This window comes from Salmo salar, chromosome ssa17, assembly GCF_905237065.1.
Source record: "Salmo salar chromosome ssa17, Ssal_v3.1, whole genome shotgun sequence".
Taxonomy (NCBI): domain Eukaryota; kingdom Metazoa; phylum Chordata; class Actinopteri; order Salmoniformes; family Salmonidae; genus Salmo; species Salmo salar.
In genome coordinates, this window is record NC_059458.1 from 85860997 (window position 1) to 85884033 (window position 23037).

The 23037-nt window shown below is 44.0% G+C and overlaps 1 protein-coding gene across 1 annotated transcript in view; it reads left to right on the top strand.

The window, feature by feature from the left end:
* Positions 1 to 23037, top strand: part of LOC106592932 (PHD finger protein 21B) — a 72890-nt gene that overhangs the window by 44062 nt on the left and 5791 nt on the right. The window contains 8 exon segments of the mRNA XM_045698677.1: positions 1866 to 2323; positions 2430 to 2934; positions 3841 to 4017; positions 8434 to 8485; positions 9109 to 9185; positions 12370 to 12424; positions 15055 to 15077; positions 22162 to 22320. Coding sequence (XP_045554633.1) covers positions 1866 to 2323; positions 2430 to 2934; positions 3841 to 4017; positions 8434 to 8485; positions 9109 to 9185; positions 12370 to 12424; positions 15055 to 15077; positions 22162 to 22320 — 1506 coding nt within the window.

Below are 23037 nucleotides of genomic sequence, written 5' to 3' on the forward strand. Positions count from 1 at the left end.
GGTGTTGTAGTAACCACCAGGTGTTGAAGTAACCACCAGGGGTTGAAGTAACCACCAGGTGCTGAAGTAACCACCAGGTGTTGTAGTAACCACCAGGTGTTGAAGTATCCACCAGGTGCTGAAGTAACCACCAGGTGTTGAAGTATCCATATTGTCTGTCTGTCTGTCTGTCTGTCTGTCTGTCTGTCTGTCTGTCTGTCTGTCTGTCTGTCTGTCTGTCTGTCTGTCTGTCTGTCTGTCTGTCTGTCTGTCTGTCTGTCTGTCTGTCTGTCTGTCTTTCTGGTAGACAAGAGGGTAGCAAATGTGTGTGTCAGTTTTCTGTCTGTCTCTTGTGTTGAGTCTGTATGAACAGGTTATCTTCTATGTGTGTTAGAGAGAAATAGACAGAGAGAGAGCTAGGGAGAGAGAGAGAGCGAGAGAGAGAGAGAGAGCTAGGGAGAGAGAGAGAGAGAGAGAGAGAGAGAGAGAGAGAGAGAGAGCTAGGGAGAGGGAGAGAGAGAGAGAGAGAGAGAGAGAGAGAGAGCGAGAGAGGGGAGAGAGAGAGAGAGAGAGAGAGAGAGAGAGAGGAGAGAGAGGGAGAAAGAGAGAGAGCTAGGGAGAGAGAGAGAGAGAGAGAGAGAGAGAGAGAGAGAGAGAGAGAGAGAGAGGAGAGAGAGAGCTAGGGAGAGAGAGAGAGGAGAGAGAGAGAGAGAGAGAGAGAGAGAGAGAGAGAGAGAGAGAGAGAGAGAGAGAGAGAGAGAGAGGGAGAGAGAGAGAGAGGAGAGAGAGAGAGAGAGAGAGAGAGAGAGAGAGAGAGAGAGAGAGAGAGAGAGAGAGAGAGAGAGAGAGAGAGAGAGAGAGAGAGAGAGAGAGAGAGAGAGAGAGAGAGAGGAAGGTGGGCAGTACATAGATGGATGGTGTTACTGACTGATTCAGTACAGAGATGGATGGTGTTACTGACTGTCTTACTGACTGATTCAGATGGTATTAGGTCATCTGTACAGAGATCTGAACAGGTCCACAAGTATGTTAATAAATTAAACTATAATCCTAGTTATCTTCTATGGGCTACGTGGGACGCTAGCGTCCCACCTGCGGGACACAGCCAGTGAAATATCAGGGTGGTAAATTCAAAAACAACAAAATGTCATAATTCAACTTTCTCAAACATACAACTATTTTACACCATTTTAAAGATACACTTCTCCTTGATGTAACCACATTGTCCGATTTCAAAAAGGCTTTACAGCGAAAGCAAAACATTAGATTATGTTAGGAGAGTACATAGACAAAAATAATCACACAGCCATTTTCCAAGCTAGGGTATTTTACCAATGTTTTCTAATTTTAATTATTTAATTTCTGGTGCTGACTTGACTGCCGGTTATTGAAGGGAAACGATTTCCTGAACATCAACGCCATAGTAAAACGCTGTTTTTGGATATAAATATGAACTTGATAGAACTGAAAATGCATGCATTGTCTAACATAATGTCCTAGGAGTGTCATCTGATGGAGATTGTCAAAGGTTAGTGCATCATTTTAGCTGGTTTTATGGTTTTGGTGACGCCTGTCTTTGAATTGACAAAACATTACACACAGCTATTGTCAATGTACTCTCCTAACATAATCTAACTTTATGCTTTCGCCATAAAACCTTTTTGAAATCGGACAACGTGGTTAGATTAAGGAGATGTTTATCTTTCAAAGGGTGTAAGATAGTTGTATGTTTGAAAAATTTGAATTTTGACATTTATTTGGTTTCAAATTTGCCGCTCTTGAAATGCACCTGCTGTTGATAGGGTGCACCACGGGTGGCACGCTAGCGTCCCACATAGCCCCAAGAGGTTTTTAACATGCTCCTTCTCTCCCTCCCTCCTCTCCAGGTTCAGCCAAAGAGTGTGATCCCAGCCAGCCTCCTCCTCAGCCACAGCCCTGTGTCTCTCCTCAATGAGCAGCCAGCCAGCCTCCTCCTCAGCCACAGCCTCCAGAGAGCTACCGCTGTAGTCAGCCCTAAGAGCCACGCCCACAGCTTTAACCAAACCCACAGCTCTAGCCACACCCTCACCCAGAGCCACACCCTCACCCAGAGCCACACCCTCGGCCCGGCCCTGCCTACAGCCAACAGCACGTTCAGCCCAGAACGCCTCTCCATAGGTCAGGAAGACACAGCCACCTGCATAACCTCCTCACCCCCTCCCCTGGCCCAGACCCTGGCCTCTCCCCTGGCCCAGACCCTGGCCTCTCCCCTGGCCCAGACCCTGGCCTCTCCCCTGGCCTCTCCCCTGGCCCAGACCCTGGCCTCTCCCCTGGCCCAGACCCTGGCCCAGACCCTGGCCTCTCCCCTGGCCTCTCCCCTGGCCCAGACCCTGGCCTCTCCCCTGGCCCAGACCCTGGCCTCTCCCCTGGCCTCTCCCCTGGCCCAGACCCTGGCCTCTCCCCTGGCCCAGACCCTGGCCTCTCCCTTGGCCTCTCCCCTGGCCCAGACCCTGGCCTCTCCCCTGGCCCAGACCCTGGCCTCTCCCCTGGCCCAGACCCAGTCTCTCTCCCTGGCCCAGACCCAGTCTCTCTCCCTGGCCCAGACCCAGTCTCTCTCCTGGCCCAGACCCAGTCTCTCTCCCTGGCCCAGACCCTGGCCTCTCCCCTGGCCCAGACCCAGTCTCTCCCCCGGCCCAGACCCAGTCTCTCTCCCCGGCCCAGACCCAGTCTCTCTCCCCGGCCCAGACCCAGTCTCTCTCCCTGGCCCTAGCCTGGCCTGGAGGCCTCTCCACCATCTCTCCCACCTCTACCAGCAGCAACAGCAGCAGCCCAACAGCCACGTCAGCCTCAGTAGCCCCCGGTGTGACCTTCTCCATCATCTCTGCCTCGCCGCCCGCCGATACCGGGAATAACAGGGTGTGGACCATCAGTGAGGCAGTCAAGGTCCGGCCACTGATCTTCAGCACTGACAATAAGGTTAAAGACTGTCCTTGTCCTACACATCCTTCTGTCAGTCCTACCAGCACTACTGACTGTCTCTGTCAGGATTGTCTCTACAATTACACACTTCATGCTGATCTTTCTCTCCTGTAAGGCTTCACATTACAGGCCTCATTACAGGTATCATTACAGGCATCATTACAGGTATCATTACAGGTATCATTACAGGCATCATTACAGGTATCATTACAGGCCTCATTACAGGCCTCATTACAGGCCTCATTACAGGCCTCATTACAGGCCTCATTACAGGTATCAATACAGGTATCATTACAGGCATCACTACAGGTATCATTACAGGCATCATTACAGGCATCATTACAGGCATCATTACAGGCATCATTACAGGCATCATTACAGGCATCAATACAGGCATCATTACAGGCATCAATACAGGCATCATTACAGGCATCATTACAGGCATCATTACAGGCATCAATACAGGCATCAATACAGGCATCATTACAGGCATCATTACAGGCATCACTACAGGCATCACTACAGGCATCATTACAGGCATCATTACAGGTATCATTACAGGCATCATTACAGGCATCAATACAGGCATCATTACAGGTATCATTACAGGCATCATTACAGGTAGAATTGTGCTTTATCATTCTTAATTTAAATCAATCACAATCAATTGTTTACCTTCCCTTCCCACTAAATAGTTATTAGAATCAACAGACGAATGCTTAACGCTCTCCCTGTGTGTGTGTGTGTGTGTGTGTGTGTGTGTGTGTGTGTGTGTGTGTGTGTGTGTGTGTGTGTGTGTGTGCGTGCGTGGTGTGTGTGTGTGCGTGTGGTGTGTGTGTGTGCGTGCGCGTGCGTGCGTGGTGTGTGTGTGCGTATGTGTGTGTGTGTGGTGTGTTTTCCCAGTTGAAAATAATCCAGTCGGAGGCTGAGACCCCCAGCTCCTCCCAGGACTCCCCAGGAGGACCCCAGGGGGCCGACAGCCCCTCACAGGATGACCCCTCCGTCACCTCGACCACCAACCCCTCCACCTCTCCCTCCTCTACACCAGCCAAGCAGAAGCAGAAGGATGAGGACCCAGAGGTAAAACCATCTATCCCAAATGATTATACCTCAATAACAAGAACACAAACCGTGTTTTACTAGAGGATAAAGAAAATACAGTTTTTTTTTTATAGTATTTTATTACATAAATAAGGACTTAAAGCAAATAAACCATTACCTTTTATCTAAGCCACACGCTAACTATTAGGTTCTCTGGTATGGTGCTAATGCTAACTATTAGGTTCTCTGGTATGGTGCTAATGCTAACTATTAGGTTATCTGGTATGGTGCTACTGCTAACTATTAGGTTCTCTGGTATGGTGCTACTGCTAACTATTAGGTTCTCTGGTATGGTGCTAATGCTAACTATTAGGTTCTCTGGTATGGTGCTAATGCTAACTATTAGGGTCTCTGATATGGTGCTAATGCTAACTATTAGGGTCTCTGATATGGTGCTAATGCTAACTATTAGGTTCTCTGATATGGTGCTACTGCTAACAATTAGGGTCTCTGATATGGTGCTAATGCTTTCAATTAGGGTCTCTGATATGGTGCTAATGCTAACTATTAGGTTATCTGATATGGTGCTACTGCTAACTATTAGGATCTCTGATATGGTGCTAATGCTAACTATTGGGTTCTCTGATATGGGGCTACTGCTAACTATTGGGTTCTCTGGTATGGTGCTAATGCTAACTATTAGGTTATCTGGTATGGTGCTACTGCTAACTATTAGGTTCTCTGGTATGGTGCTAATGCTAACTATTAGGTTCTCTGGTATGGTGCTAATGCTAACTATTAGGTTCTCTGGTATGGTGCTAATGCTAACTATTAGGTTCTCTGGTATGGTGCTAATACTAACTATTAGGTTATCTGGTATGGTGCTAATGCTAACTATTAGGTTCTCTGGTATGGTGCTAATGCTAACTATTAGGTTCTCTGGTATGGTGCTAATGCTAAATATTAGGTTCTCTGATATGGTGCTAATGCTAACTATTAGGTTCTCTGATATGGTGCTAATGCTAACTATTAGGTTCTCTGATATGGTGCTAATGCTAACTATTAGGTTCTTTGATATGGTGCTAATGCTAACTATTAGGTTCTTTGATATGGTGCTACTGCTAACAATTAGGGTCTCTGATATGGTGCTAATGCTAACAATTAGGGTCTCTGATATGGTGCTAATGCTAACTCAGAGCTGAAGCAGATGTCAATCTATCTGATTACTCTAACTCTGATTGGTTAATCCATCTAATTATAATAATAAACCCAGATAATCCCAGGTAATCCTGACTCAGCCTTCCTTTCCCTGGAAATCCCTCTAACCCTCGTCCCCCTCTAACCCTCGTCCCCCTCTCCCCCCTCTATCCCTCGTCCCCCTCTCCCCCCTCTAACCCTCGTCCCCCTCTCCCCCATCTAACCCTCGTCCCCCTCGTCCCCCTCTAACCCTCGTCCCCCTCTCCCCCCTCTAACCCTCGTCCCCCTCTCCCCCATCTAACCCTCGTCCCCTCGTCCCCCTCTATCCCTCGTCCCCTCTCCCCCTCTATCCCTCGTCCCCCTCTCCCCCTCTATCCCTCGTCCCCCTCTATCCCTCGTCCCCCTCTCCCCCTCTATCCCTCGTCCCCCTCTCCCCCTCTATCCCTCGTCCCCCTCTATCCCTCGTCCCCCTCTCCCCCCTCTATCCCTCTCCCCCTCTAACCCTCGTCCCCCTCTCCCCCCCTATCCCTAATCCCATTGTCCCCCCCTCTATCCATGGTCTCCCTCTATGCCTGGTCTCCCTCTATCGTCCCGCCTCCCCCTCACAATATACTGATTCAACAAGCAGTAACTAATGAGAGTGATTCACTATGGACTGACTGATTCAACAAGCGGTAACTAATGAGAGTGATTCACTATGGACTGACTGATTCAACAAGCAGTAACTAATGAGAGCGATTCACTATGGACTGACTGATTCAACAAGCGGTAACTAATGAGAGTGATTCACTATGGACTGACTGATTCAACAAGCAGTAACTAATGAGAGCGATTCACTATGGACTGACTGATTCATTAACTAATGAGAGTGATTCACTATGGACTGACTGATTCATTAACTAATGAGAGTGATTCACTATGGACTGACTGATTCAACAAGCAGTAACTAATGAGAGTGATTCACTATGGACTGACTGATTCATTAACTAATGAGAGTGATTCACTATGGACTGACTGATTCAACAAGCAGTAACTAATGAGAGTGATTCACTATGGACTGACTGATTCAACAAGCAGTAACTAATGAGAGTGATTCACTATGGACTGACTGATTCAACAAGCAGTAACTAATGAGAGCGATTCACTATGGACTGACTGATTCAACAAGCAGTAACTAATGAGAGTGATTCACTATGGACTGACTGATTCATTAACTAATGAGAGTGATTCACTATGGACTGACTGATTCATTAACTAATGAGAGTGATTCACTATGGACTGACTGATTCAACAAGCGGTAACTAATGAGAGGGATTCACTATGGACTGACTGATTCAACAAGCAGTAACTAATGAGAGTGATTCACTATGGACTGACTGATTCAACAAGCAGTAACTAATGAGAGTGATTCACTATGGACTGACTGATTCAACAAGCAGTAACTAATGAGAGTGATTCACTATGGACGGACTGATTCATTAACTAATGAGAGTGATTCACTATGGACTGACTGATTCAACAAGCGGTAACTAATGAGAGCGATTCACTATGGACTGACTGATTCATTAACTAATGAGAGCGATTCACTATGGACTGACTGATTCATTAACTAATGAGAGTGATTCACTATGGACTGACTGATTCAACAAGCGGTAACTAATCAGAGCGATTCACTATGGACTGACTGATTCATTAACTAATGAGAGTGATTCACTATGGACTGACTGATTCATTAACTAATGAGAGTGATTCAGTATGGAGACATCGCAGTGGTTTCATTACTACAAGTGTTGCTGTTGCTAGGAAACCACACACACTAGCCCTGCTCTCACCCTGCCCACCTCTACCTGGAGTCATTCAGGGGGGAAAACAAGCCCATAACACTATAGTAGTAGAACATTCCACAGATTGTAGAAGAGAGTGAGAGTGGCAGGGTGAAAGAGAGAGTTGGATAATGAGAGAGAGAGAGAGACACAGACAGGGAGGGGAGGGAGGGAGGGAGGGACCCAAACAGGGAGGGAGGGAGGGAGGGAGGGAGGGAGGGAGGGAGGGAGGGAGGGAGAGACCCAGACAGGGAGGGGAGGGGAGGGGAGGGGAGGGGAGGGAGGGAGGGAGGGAGGGAGGGAGGGAGGGAGGGAGGAGGGAGAGGGAGGGAGGGGAGGGGAGGAGAGGGAGGGGAGGGTAGGGAGAGACCCAGACAGGGAGGGAGGGGAGGGGAGGGAGGGAGAGACCCAGACAGGGAGGGAGGGAGGGAGGGAGGGGAGGGAGGGGAGGGGAGGGAGAGACCCAGACAGGGAGGGAGGGAGGGAGGGAGGGAGGGAGGGACCCAGACAGGGAGGGAGGGAGGGAGGGTGCCCTGAAGGTTCCCTGAGGGTTCCTGAGTGTTCCCTGAGTGTCCCTGAGTGTTCCCTGAGAGTTCCCTGAGCGTTCCCTGAAGGTTCCCTGAGAGTTCCCTGAAGGTTCCCTGAGGGTTCCCTGAGTGTCCCTGAGTGTTCCCTGAGAGTTCCCTGAAGGTTCCCTGAGGGTTCCCTGAGTGTCCCTGAGTGTTCCCTGAGAGTTCCCTGAGAGTTCCCTGAAGGTTCCCTGAGGGTTCTCCAGCTGGAGAATGGAGGAGACAGATTATATACCAGTTGACATGCCTCCCACAGTGGGACTGGAATGGTAATACTATACAATACCTTGTTATCAATCTATATGATATAACTGTTCCCTCCTGTATGGAGGTTCCCATGGGTGTCACACTGTAACATGTCCCCTCTCCACCTGTATGGTATTCATATGGGTGTCACACTGTAACATGTCCCCTCTCCACCTGTATGGTGTTCATATGGGTGTCTCGCTCTAACATGTCCCCTCTCCACCTGTATGGTATTCATATGGGTGTCACACTGTAACATGTCCCCTCTCCACCTGTATGGTATTCATATGGGTGTCACGCTGTAACATGTCCCCTCTCCACCTGTACGGTATTCATATGGGTGTCACGCTGTAACATGTCCCCTCTCCACCTGTATGGTATTCATATGGGTGTCACACTGTAACATGTCCCCTCTCCACCTGTATGGTATTCATATGGGTGTCACACTGTAACATGTCCCCTCTCCACCTGTATGGTATTCATATGGGTGTCACACTCTAACATGTCCCCTCTCCACCTGTATGGTATTCATATGGGTGTCACACTGTAACATGTCCCCTCTCCACCTGTATGGTATTCATATGGGTGTCACACTCTAACCTGTCCCCTCTCCCCTACAGAAAATGTCCTTCATGGTGGCTCTTGGCCTGGTCACTACAGAGACCCTGGAAGGTGAGTTCTTCCTCTGACACTAAATTGAATTAAACTCATCAGAATGTAATAAAGGGCACATCTTTGCTGTCTTGTTGCAGGTGGTAACAATGAGATGAAACTTGAATGGACAGAGAAACTAGTCACTGTTACTCGTTACTTGTCTACCTGTCTGTCTGTACTGGCTGTGTCTACCTGTCTGTCTGTCCCATCTAGCTGTACTGTCTGTCTGTCTGTCTGTCTGTCTGTCTGTCTGTCTGTCTGTCTGTCTGTCTGTCTGTCTGTCTGTCTGTCTGTCTGTCTGTCTGTCTGTCTGTCTGTCTGTCTGTCTGTCTGTCTGTCTGTGTCTGTCTGCCCCATCTAGCTGTACTGTCTGTGTCTACCTGTCCTATCTACCTGTCCCGGCTGTGTCTACCTGTCTGTCCCATCTACCTGTCCTGTCTGTGTGTATCTAAGCCTCTGTCCCATAAGCCTTTGTTCCTCTACCTGTCTGTCTGTCCCATCTACCTGTACCTGCTGTGTGTATCTAAGCCTCTGTCCCATAAGCCTTTGTTCCTCTACCTGTCTGTCTGTCCCATCTACCTGTACCTGCTGTGTGTATCTAAGCCTCTGTCCCATAAGCCTTTGTTCCTCTACCACGACAGAGATCCAGATCAAGAGACAGGAGAGGAAGAGACGAAGCACAGCCAACCCAGCCTACAGCGGCCTGGTCCAACCAGAGGTAACAGACAATGGACCCCTTTTTGTTGTTGTTGTTGTCTGGATTCAAAATAGCTTCAATAGTTGACAAATGTTATCTGAAAGTAGGTCAGAGCTGTTCGGGAGAGATATGCGTGTTTTGAAATGTGTAAGAGATGTTAGAGATACAGTATGTTACGTTTATGTTAATTAGTTAATTAATTAATTAATTAATTAACGGGGCGTCATATAGAGGACACCAAGGCGCAAGCGTGTTGAGTGGTCATCGTTAATTTTTTAAATAAAAAACGAACTCTAGACAAAAATAAACAAAAAAATGACAGCCAACAGTTCTGTCAGGTAAATGCAACGAAAAACAGGGCTGCCTAAGTATGGCTTCCAATCGGAGACAACGATAGACAGCTGCCTCTGATTGGAAACCATACCCGGCCAAAACATAGAAACAAAACAACATAGAATGCCCACCCACCTATCACACCCTGACCTAACTAAACAGAGAAAACCCAGCTCTCTTAGGTCAGAGCGTGACAGTAGAGTAGTACTAGTCGGCGTGATTCAGAGTTTAAATAAGGGTCGATGTCCACGTCCCGTGCTGAAATCTTAATTAGCAGAATAAAATATTAAAAAATCCCCACATAAATCTGTCAGTTTTAAGCTAGATATAGCTGTGGTAGAGGTGAGACTCTCACGGACACGTACACGTCCGTTGTTTTGCTGTAAGACGCCCACAGGCCTCACTATACTCGTCTGAAGGTCCCCTGTACCAGTCCCCCAAAAAATCGTTACAAAAATAAAGGGGTTAAATACATGTAAAAAATAAAAATAAAAATAAAACGATATCTCTCTCAGATATAGGACAGACACTTCAGAACAAATTTCATTTGATTTGTTGGGGGACTATCTGTTATTCCATGTAGTGAATCTGTTATTCAATGTGTTTGTATGGGCTAATAGCAGTAAGCTAATAGGCTAATAGGCTAATACTTCAAAGGATCTATAAAGAAAAGGCCTTAGTCTCTGATGGTTCAGTTTAGACGGGCCTTAGTCTCTGATGGCCTTAGTCCCTGATGGCCTTAGTCCCTGATGGGTTCAGTTTAGACAGGCCTTAGTCTCTGATGGCCTTAGTCTCTGATGGCCTTAGTCCCTGATGGCCTTAGTCTCTGATGGCCTTAGTCCCTGATGGCCTTAGTCCCTGTTGGCCTTAGTCTCTGATGGCCTTAGTCCCTGATGGGTTCAGTTTAGACAGGCCTTAGTCTCTGATGGCCTTAGTCTCTGATGACCTTAGTCCCTGATGGCCTTAGTCCCTGATGGCCTTAGTCCCTGATGGGTTCAGTTTAGACGGGCCTTAGTCTCTGATGGCCTTAATCCCTGATGGCCTTAGTCCCTGATGGCCTTAGTCCCTGATGGCCTTAGTCTCTGATGGGTTCAGTTTAGACAGGCCTTAGTCTCTGATGGCCTTAGTCTCTGATGGGTTCAGTTTAGACAGGCCTTAGTCTCTGATGGCCTTAGTCCCTGATGGCCTCAGTCCCTGATGGCCTTAGTCCCTGATGGGTTCAGTTTAGACAGGCCTTAGTCTCTGATGGCCTTAGTCTCTGATGGCCTTAGTCTCTGATGGCCTTAGTCCCTGATGGCCTTAGTCCCTGATGGCCTTAGTCCCTGATGGCCTTAGTCTCTGATGGCCTTAGTCCCTGATGGCCTTAGTCCCTGATGGCCTTAGTCCCTGATGGCCTTAGTCCCTGATGGGTTCAGTTTAGACAGGCCTTAGTCTCTGATGGCCTTAGTCCCTGTTGGCCTTAGTCCCTGATGGCCTTAGTCCCTGATGGGTTCAGTTTAGACAGGCCTTAGTCTCTGATGGCCTTAGTCCCTGTTGGCCTTAGTCCCTGATGGCCTTAGTCCCTGATGGGTTCAGTTTAGACAGGCCTTAGTCTCTGATGGCCTTAGTCTCTGATGGCCTTAGTCTCTGATGGCCTTAGTCTCTGATGGCCTTAGTCCCTGATGGCCTTAGTCCCTGATGGCCTTAGTCCCTGATGGCCTTAGTCCCTGATGGCCTTAGTCTCTGATGGTTCAGTTTAGACAGGCCTTAGTCTCTGATGGCCTTAGTCCCTGATGGACTTAGTCCCTGATGGCCTTAGTCCCTGATGGCCTTAGTCCCTGATGGCCTTAGTCCCTGATGGGTTCAGTTTAGACAGGCCTTAGTCTCTGATGGCCTTAGTCCCTGATGGCCTTAGTCTCTGATGGCCTTAGTCCCTGATGGGTTCAGTTTAGACAGGCCTTAGTCTCTGATGGCCTTAGTCTCTGATGGCCTTAGTCCCTGATGGCCTCAGTCCCTGATGGCCTTAGTCCCTGTTGGCCTTAGTCTCTGATGGCCTTAGTCTCTGATGGCTTTAGTCTCTGATGACCTTAGTCCCTGATGGCCTTAGTCCCTGATGGGTTCAGTTTAGACAGGCCTTAGTCTCTGATGGCCTTAGTCCCTGATGGCCTCAGTCTCTGATGACCTTAGTCCCTGATGGCCTTAGTCCCTGATGGGTTCAGTTTAGACAGGCCTTAGTCTCTGATGGCCTTAGTCTCTGATGGCCTCAGTCCCTGATGGCCTTAGTCCCTGATGGCCTTAGTCCCTAATGGCCTTAGTCCCTGATGGGTTCAGTTTAGACAGGCCTTAGTCTCTGATGGCCTTAGTCTCTGATGGCCTTAGTCCCTGTTGGCCTTAGTCCCTGATGGCCTTAGTCCCTGATGGGTTCAGTTTAGACAGGCCTTAGTCTCTGATGGCCTTAATCCCTGATGGCCTTAGTCTCTGATGGCCGTAGTCCCTGATGGCCTTAGTCCCTGATGGGTTCAGTTTAGACAGGCCTTAGTCTCTGATGACCTTAGTCTCTGATGACCTTAGTCTCTGATGGCCGTAGTCCCTGATGGCCTTAGTCCCTGATGGGTTAAGTGATGTTTAGCTGCACTTTGTTTCATGTCTGTTGGAGCTGGTGCCTTGTGCTTTCCACATAACGTCGTACATGATGTTCAGTAACACTGCCCAAAACGTGTGCTACAGTGATTCTACTAAAGTTATTTTCCGCGTAACTTGGAAGAATTCAGTAAATGCTGTTGAGAGTCGATTTTGCAGAGCTAAAAACGTGTCTTCTCAGAATTCCTGTTTGTGTTAGAGGTGAAGGAAGTAAACATTTTCTCTGTCTCTCTCCTCACTTCCTACCTTCCAGCGTAAACGCCTTGCATCAAATTACCTGGACAACCCACTCTTCCTATCTGTGAGAGGTAAAACCCATTTATATACTGACCCATCAACACAACTAGACAGGACTGGTAAAACCCATTTATATACTGACCCATCAACACAACTAGACAGGACTGGTAAAACACATTTATATACTGACCCATCAACACAACTAGACAGGACTGGTAAAACACATTTATATACTGACCCATCAACACAACTAGACAGGACTGGTAAAACACATTTATATACTGACCCATCAACACAACTAGACAGGACTGGTAAAGCACATTTATATACTGACCCATCAACGCAACTAGACAGGACTGGTAAAACACATTTATACTTCCCCATTAACACAACTAGACAGGACTGGTAAAACACATTTATACTGACCCATCAACACAACCAGACAGGACTGGTAAAACACATTTATACTTCCCCATCAACACATCTAGACAGGACTGGTAAAACACATTTATACTTCCCCATCAAAACAACTAGACAGGACTGGTAAAACACATTTATACTGACCCATCAACACAACTAGACAGGACTGGTAAAACACATTTATACTTCCCCCATCAACACAACTAGACAGGACTGGTAAAACACATTTATACTGACCCATCAACACAACTAGACAGGACTGGTAAAACACATTTATACTCCCCCATCAACACAACGAGACAGGACTGGTAAAACACATTTATACTGACCCATCAACACAACTAGACAGGACTGGTAAAACACATTTATACTGACCCATCAACACAAATAGACAGGACTGGTAAAGCACATTTATACGTCACCCACACAACTAGACAGGACTGGTAAAACACATTCATACTCCCCCATGAACACAACTAGACAGGACTGGTAAAACACATTTATACTTCCCCATCAACACAACTAGACAGGACTGGTAAAACACATTTATACTGACCCATCAACACAACTAGACAGGACTGGTAAAACACATTTATACTGACCCATCAACACAACTAGACAGGACTGGTAAAACACATTTATACTTCCCCCATCAACACAACTAGACAGGACTGGTAAAACACATTTATACTTCCCCCATCAACACAACTAGACAGGACTGGTAAAACACATTTATATACTGACCCATCAACACAACTAGACAGGACTGGTAAAACACATTTATACTTTCCCATCAACACACCTAGACAGGACTGGTAAAATACATTTATACTGACCCATCAACACAACTAGACAGGACTGGTAAAACACATTTATACTTCCCCATCAACACAACTAGACAGGACTGGTAAAACACATTTATACTGACCCATCAACACAACTAGACAGGACTGGTAAAGCACATTTATACGTCACCCACACAACTAGACAGGACTGGTAAAGCACATTTATACGTCCCCCATCAACACAACTAGACAGGACTGGTAAAACACATTTATACTTCCCCATCAACAGAACTAGACAGGACTGGTAAAGCACATTTATACGTCCCCCATCAACACAACTAGACAGGACTGGTAAAGCACATTTATACGTCCCCCATCAACACAACTAGACAGGACTGGTAAAACATTTATACTGACCCATCAAGACAACTAGACAGGACTGGTAAAACACATTTATACTGACCCATCAACACATCTAGACAGGACTGGTAAAACACAATTATACTTCCCCATCAACACAACTAGACAGGACTGGTAAAACACATATATACTGACCCATCAACACAACTAGACAGGACTGGTAAAACACATTTATACATCCCCCATCAACACAACTAGACAGGACTGGTAAAACACATTTATACTGACCCATCAACACAACTAGACAGGACTGGTAAAACACATTTATACTTTCCCATCAACAGAACTAGACAGGACTGGTAAAACACATTTATGCAACCCCCATCAACACATCTAGACAGGACTGGTAAAACACATTTATACTGACCCATCAACACAACTAGACAGGACTGGTAAAACACATTTATACTTCCCCATCAACACAACTAGACAGGACTGGTAAAACACATTTATGCAACCCCCATCAACACAACTAGACAGGACTGGTAAAACACATTTATACTGACCCATCAACACAACTAGACAGGACTGGTAAAACACATTTATACTGACCCATCAACACAACTAGACAGGACTGGTATAGCACATTTATACTCCCCCATCAACACAACTAGACAGGACTCAATTACACTGTATCCTACTAGACTAGAGCATGGACTGTAATCACACTGTATCCTACTAGACTAGAGCATGGACTGTAATTACACTGTATCCTACTAGACTAGAGCATGGACTGTAATTACACTGCATCCTTCTAGACTAGAGCATGGACTGTAATTACACTGTATTGTACTAGACTAGAGCATGGACTGTAATTACACTGTATTGTACTAGACTAGAGCATGGACTGTAATTACACTGCATCCTACTAGACTAGAGCATGGACTGTGTTGACCTGAGCTGCGTTCCCCAGAACAGAGATGTTGCAGGTCTGTTGCTTAATGTTTCCCGGTCTAAAACCCTACTGCTGCCGCACCCCTCCCCCTCTCTGGCCCAAACCGCTGCTCAACCCCCATATGTCTTCACCTGTTGTCAGCGACTAACCTGTTATCTGCTTCCTGTGTTACGCACGCAAGCCACTGGGGACTACAGATGGAAGGTACGTACTGGAGCATGACGTGATTACAGCTAGGACTGTAGATGGTGGTGTTGTAGTGATGTATACTGTAGATAGTGGTGTTGTAGTGTTGTATACTGTAGATAGTGGTGTTGTAGTGTGGTATACTGTAGATAGTGGTGTTGTATACTGTAGATAGTGGTGTTGTAGTGTGGTATACTGTAGATAGTGGTGTTGTAGTGTGGTATACTGTAGATAGTGGTGTTGTAGTGTGGTATACTGTAGATAGTGGTGTTGTAGTGTGGTATACTGTAGATAGTGGTGTTGTAGTGTGGTATACTGTAGATAGTGGTGTTGTAGTGTGGTATACTGTAGATAGTGGTGTTGTATACTGTAGATAGTGGTGTTGTAGTGTGGTATACTGTAGATAGTGGTGTTGTATACTGTAGATAGTGGTGTTGTAGTGTGGTATACTGTAGATAGTGGTGTTGTATACTGTAGATAGTGGTGTTGTAGTGTTGTATACTGTAGATAGTGGTGTTGTAGTGTGGTATACTGTAGATAGTGGTGTTGTAGTGTGGTATACTGTAGATAGTGGTGTTGTATACTGTAGATAGTGGTGTGGTAGTGTTGTATACTGTAGATAGTGGTGTTGTAGTGTGGTATACTGTAGATAGTGGTGTTGTATACTGTAGATAGTGGTGTTGTAGTGTGGTATACTGTAGATAGTGGTGTTGTATACTGTAGATAGTGGTGTGGTAGTGTTGTATACTGTAGATAGTGGTGTTGTAGTGTGGTATACTGTAGATAGTGGTGTTGTAGTGTGGTATACTGTAGATAGTGGTATTGTAGTGTGGTATACTGTAGATAGTGGTGTTGTAGTGTGGTATACTGTAGATTGTGGTGTTGTAGTGTGGTATACTGTAGATAGTGGTGTTGTATACTGTAGATAGTGGTGTTGTATACTGTAGATAGTGGTGTTGTATACTGTAGATAGTGGTGTTGTATACTGTAGATAGTGGTGTTGTATACTGTAGATAGTGGTGTTGTATACTGTAAATAGTGGTGTTGTATACTGTAGATAGTGGTGTTGTAGTGTGGTATACTGTAGATAGTGGTGTTGTAGTGTGGTATACTGTAGATAGTGGTGTTGTATACTGTAGATAGTGGTGTTGTAGTGTGGTATATTGTAGATAGTGGTGTGGTATACTGTAGATAGTGGTGTTGTAGTGTGGTATACTGTAGATAGTGGTGTTGTATACTGTAGATAGTGGTGTTGTATACTGTAGATAGTGGTGTTGTATACTGTAGATAGTGGTGTTGTAGTGTGGTATACTGTAGATAGTGGTGTTGTATACTGTAGATAGTGGTGTTGTATACTGTAGATAGTGGTGTGGTATACTGTAGATAGTGGTGTTGTAATGTGGTATACTGTAGATAGTGGTGTTGTAGTGTGGTATACTGTAGATAGTGGTGTTGTAGTGTTGTATACTTTAGATAGTGGTGTTGTATACTGTAGATAGTGGTGTTGTATACTGTAGATAGTGGTGTTGTAGTGTGGTATACTGTAGATAGTGGTGTTGTATACTGTAGATAGTGGTGTTGTATACTGTAGATAGTGGTGTTGTATACTGTAGATAGTGGTGTTGTAGTGTGGTATACTGTAGATAGTGGTGTTGTAGTGTGGTATACTGTAGATAGTGGTGTTGTAGTGTGGTATACTGTAGATAGTGGTGTTGTAGTGTGGTATACTGTAGATAGTGGTGTGGTATACTGTAGATAGTGGTGTTGTAGTGTTGTATACTTTAGATAGTGGTGTTGTATACTGTAGATAGTGGTGTTGTATACTGTAGATAGTGGTGTTGTAGTGTGGTATACTGTAGATAGTGGTGTTGTATACTGTAGATAGTGGTGTTGTATACTGTAGATAGTGGTGTTGTATACTGTAGATAGTGGTGTTGTAGTGTGGTATACTGTAGATAGTGGTGTTGTATACTGTAGATAGTGGTGTTGTAGTGTGGTATACTGTAGATAGTGGTGTTGTAGTGTGGTATACTGTAGATAGTGGTGTTGTATACTGTAGATAGTGGTGTTGTAGTGTGGTATACTGTAGATAGTGGTGTTGTATACTGTAGATAGTGGTGTTGTATACTGTAGATAGTGGTGTTGTAGTGTGGTATACTGTAGATTGTAGTGTTGTATACTGTAGATAGTGGTGTTGTAGTGTGGTATACTGTAGATAGTGGTGTTGTATACTGTAGATAGTGGTGTTGTAGTGTGGTATACTGTAGATAGTAGTGTGGTATACTGTAGATAGTGGTGTTGTATACTGTAGATAGTGGTGTTGTATACTGTAGATAGTGGTGTTGTAGTGTGGTATACTGTAGATAGTGGTGTTGTAGTGTGGTATACTGTAGATAGTGGTGTTGTATACTGTAGATAGTGGTGTTGTAGTGTGGTATACTGTAGATAGTGGTGTTGTAGTGCGGTATACTGTAGATAGTGGTGTTGTAGTGTGGTATACTGTAGATAGTGGTGTTGTAGTGTGGTATACTGTAGATAGTGGTGTTGTAGTGTTGTATATTGTAGATAGTAGTGTTGTATACTGTAGATAGTGGTGTTGTAGTGTGGTATACTGTAGATAGTGGTGTTGTAGTGTGGTATACTGTAGATAGTAGTGTGGTATACTGTAGATAGTGGTGTTGTAGTGTGGTATACTGTAGATAGTGGTGTGGTATATTGTAGATAGTGGTGTTGTGGTGTTGTAGTGTGGTATACTGTAGATAGTGGTGTTGTATACTGTAGATAGTGGTGTTGTAGTGTGGTATACTGTAGATAGTGGTGTTGTATACTGTAGATAGTGGTGTTGTATACTGTAGATAGTGGTGTTGTAATGTGGTATACTGTAGATAGTGGTGTTGTAATGTGGTATACTGTAGATAGTGGTGTTGTATACTGTAGATAGTGGTGTTGTAGTGTGGTATACTGTAGATAGTGGTGTTGTATACTGTAGATAGTGGTGTTGTAGTGTGGTATACTGTAGATAGTGGTGTTGTAGTGCGGTATACTGTAGATAGTGGTGTTGTAGTGTGGTATACTGTAGATAGTGGTGTTGTAGTGTGGTATACTGTAGATAGTGGTGTTGTAGTGTGGTATACTGTAGATAGTGGTGTTGTATACTGTAGATAGTGGTGTTGTAGTGTGGTATACTGTAGATAGTGGTGTTGTATACTGTAGATAGTGGTGTTGTAGTGTGGTATACTGTAGATAGTGGTGTTGTAGTGCGGTATACTGTAGATAGTGGTGTTGTAGTGTGGTATACTGTAGATAGTGGTGTTGTAGTGTGGTATACTGTAGATAGTGGTGTTGTAGTGTTGTATATTGTAGATAGTAGTGTTGTATACTGTAGATAGTGGTGTTGTAGTGTGGTATACTGTAGATAGTGGTGTTGTAGTGTGGTATACTGTAGATAGTAGTGTGGTATACTGTAGATAGTGGTGTTGTAGTGTGGTATACTGTAGATAGTGGTGTTGTAGTGTGGTATACTGTAGATAGTGGTGTTGTATACTGTAGATAGTGGTGTTGTATACTGTAGATAGTGGTGTTGTATACTGTAGATAGTGGTGTTGTATACTGTAGATAGTGGTGTTGTATACTGTAGATAGTGGTGTGGTATACTGTAGATAGTGGTGTTGTAATGTGGTATACTGTAGATAGTGGTGTTGTAGTGTGGTATACTGTAGATAGTGGTGTTGTAGTGTGGTATACTGTAGATAGTGGTGTTGTATACTGTAGATAGTGGTGTTGTATACTGTAGATAGTGGTGTTGTATACTGTAGATAGTGGTGTTGTATACTGTAGATAGTGGTGTTGTATACTTTAGATAGTGGTGTTGTATACTGTAGATAGTGGTGTTGTATACTTTAGATAGTGGTGTTGTATACTGTAGATAGTGGTGTTGTATACTGTAGATAGTGGTGTTGTAGTGTGGTATACTGTAGATAGTGGTGTTGTATACTGTAGATAGTGGTGTTGTAGTGATGTATACTGTAGATAGTGGTGTTGTAGTGTGGTATACTGTAGATAGTGGTGTTGTAGTGTGGTATATTGTAGATAGTGGTGTGGTATACTGTAGATAGTGGTGTTGTAGTGTGGTATACTGTAGATAGTGGTGTTGTATACTGTAGATAGTGGTGATGTATACTGTAGATAGTGGTGTTGTAGTGTTGTATACTGTAGATAGTGGTGTTGTAGTGTGGTATACTGTAGATAGTGGTGTTGTATACTGTAGATAGTGGTGTTGTAGTGTGGTATACTGTAGATAGTGGTGTTGTATACTGTAGATAGTGGTGTTGTATACTGTAGATAGTGGTGTTGTAGTGTGGTATACTGTAGATTGTAGTGTTGTATACTGTAGATAGTGGTGTTGTAGTGTGGTATACTGTAGATAGTGGTGTTGTATACTGTAGATAGTGGTGTTGTAGTGTGGTATACTGTAGATAGTAGTGTGGTATACTGTAGATAGTGGTGTTGTATACTGTAGATAGTGGTGTTGTATACTGTAGATAGTGGTGTTGTAGTGTGGTATACTGTAGATAGTGGTGTTGTAGTGTTGTACACTGTAGATAGTGGTGTTGTAGTGTGGTATACTGTAGATAGTGGTGTTGTAGTGTGGTATACTGTAGATAGTGGTGTTGTATACTGTAGATAGTGGTGTTGTAGTGTGGTATACTGTAGATAGTGGTGTTGTAGTGCGGTATACTGTAGATAGTGGTGTTGTAGTGTGGTATACTGTAGATAGTGGTGTTGTAGTGTGGTATACTGTAGATAGTGGTGTTGTAGTGTTGTATATTGTAGATAGTAGTGTTGTATACTGTAGATAGTGGTGTTGTAGTGTGGTATACTGTAGATAGTGGTGTTGTAGTGTGGTATACTGTAGATAGTAGTGTGGTATACTGTAGATAGTGGTGTTGTAGTGTGGTATACTGTAGATAGTGGTGTGGTATATTGTAGATAGTGGTGTTGTGGTGTTGTAGTGTGGTATACTGTAGATAGTGGTGTTGTATACTGTAGATAGTGGTGTTGTAGTGTGGTATACTGTAGATAGTGGTGTTGTATACTGTAGATAGTGGTGTTGTATACTGTAGATAGTGGTGTTGTAGTGTGGTATACTGTAGATAGTGGTGTTGTATACTGTAGATAGTGGTGTTGTAGTGTGGTATACTGTAGATAGTGGTGTTGTATACTGTAGATAGTGGTGTTGTAGTGTGGTATACTGTAGATAGTGGTGTTGTATACTGTAGATAGTGGTGTTGTAGTGTGGTATACTGTAGATAGTGGTGTTGTATACTGTAGATAGTGGTGTTGTAGTGTGGTATACTGTAGATAGTGGTGTTGTAGTGCGGTATACTGTAGATAGTGGTGTTGTAGTGTGGTATACTGTAGATAGTGGTGTTGTAGTGTGGTATACTGTAGATAGTGGTGTTGTAGTGTTGTATATTGTAGATAGTAGTGTTGTATACTGTAGATAGTGGTGTTGTAGTGTGGTATACTGTAGATAGTGGTGTTGTAGTGTGGTATACTGTAGATAGTAGTGTGGTATACTGTAGATAGTGGTGTTGTAGTGTGGTATACTGTAGATAGTGGTGTGGTATATTGTAGATAGTGGTGTTGTGGTGTTGTAGTGTGGTATACTGTAGATAGTGGTGTTGTATACTGTAGATAGTGGTGTTGTAGTGTGGTATACTGTAGATAGTGGTGTTGTATACTGTAGATAGTGGTGTTGTAGTGTGGTATACTGTAGATAGTGGTGTGGTATACTGTAGATAGTGGTGTTGTATACTGTAGATAGTGGTGTTGTATACTGTAGATAGTAGTGTGGTATACTGTAGATAGTGGTGTTGTAATGTGGTATACTGTAGATAGTGGTGTTGTATACTGTAGATAGTGGTGTTGTAGTGTGGTATACTGTAGATAGTGGTGTGGTATACTGTAGATAGTGGTGTTGTATACTGTAGATAGTGGTGTTGTAATGTGGTATACTGTAGATAGTGGTGTTGTAATGTGGTATACTGTAGATAGTGGTGTTGTATACTGTAGATAGTGGTGTTGTAGTGTGGTATACTGTAGATAGTGGTGTTGTATACTGTAGATAGTGGTGTTGTAGTGTGGTATACTGTAGATAGTGGTGTTGTATACTGTAGATAGTGGTGTTGTATACTGTAGATAGTGGTGTTGTAATGTGGTATACTGTAGATAGTGGTGTTGTAATGTGGTATACTATAGATAGTGGTGTTGTATACTGTAGATAGTGGTGTAGCAAATTTAGCAAATTTAGATAGATATTCTCCTTCCTGCCTCTGGAGTAGTATTTCCAGCAGACATTTGACAGATAATCAGAGAGATGATGGATGATGTAATCAGTGAGATGAGGGGATGATGTAATCAGAGAGATGATGGATGATGTAATCAGAGATATGAGGGGACGATGTAATCAGGGAGATGAGGGGATGATGTAATCAGTGAGATGAGGGGACGATGTAATCAGAGATGAGGGGACGATGTAATCAGAGAGATGATGTAATCAGAGAGATGAGGGGATGATGTAATCAGAGAGATGAGGGGATGATGTAATCAGAGAGATGATGTAATCAGAGAGATGAGGGGATGATGTAATCAGAGAGATGATGTAATCAGAGAGTTGATGTAATCAGAGAGATGATGTAATCAGAGAGATGAGGAGATGATGTAATCAGAGAGATGATGTAATCAGAGAGATGATGTAATCAGAGAGATGAGGGGATGATGTAATCAGAGAGATGATGTAATCAGAGAGATGAGGGGATGATGTAATCAGAGAGATGATGTAATCAGAGAGATGAGGAGATGATGTAATCAGAGAGATGATGTAATCAGAGAGATGAGGGGACGATGTAATCAGAGAGACGATGTAATCAGAGAGATGAGAGATATCCATTGTGTCACTGGATCAATCAATCAATCATTCAAAAAGTGGATGTTGTTTGGACTTGACATGACCGTGGTATTGAATGGCAGGTGGAATAAGAAGCACTAACAGCTGCGTGTCCTGAGGTACTGACCGTCTGACTGTGTGTCCGTCTGACAGGAAGAGCTGGAGCATGACGACCACTGCTCTGTGTGTAAGGAGGAAGGAGAGCTGCAGCTGTGCCATAACTGCCCCAGAGCCTACCACCCTGACTGCCTGCACCCACCTCTCAGAACACCGCCCCGGGGGGTGTGGGTCTGCACCAAGTGTCAGAAGAAGGTGAGAAGCTAGAGAGGGGAAATACATCTGGTTGGGTTAGAACGGATACTTTGTAATGCTACAGCGATATCTACTGACTATAACAACACTACTGAATGATATCTACTGACTATAACAACACTACTGATGATATCTGAATATAACAACACTACTGAATGATATCTACTGACTATAACAACACTACTGAATGATATCTACTGACTATAACAACACTACTGAATGATATCTACTGACTATAACAACACTACTGAATGATATCTACTGATTATAACAACACTACTGATGATATCTGACTATAACAACACTACTGAATGATATCTACTGACTATAACAACACTACTGAATGATATCTACTGACTATAACAACACTACTGATGATATCTGACTATAACAACACTACTGAATGATATCTACTGACTATAACAACACTACTGAATGATATCTGACTATAACAACACTACTGAATGATATCTGACTATAACAACACTACTGAATGATATCTACTGATTATAACAACACTACTGAATGATATCTACTGACTATAACAACACTACTGAATGATATCTACTGACTATAACAACACTACTGAATGATATCTACTGACTATAACAACACTACTGAATGATATCTACTGATTATAACAACACTACTGATGATATCTGACTATAACAACACTACTGAATGATATCTACTGACTATAACAACACTACTGAATGA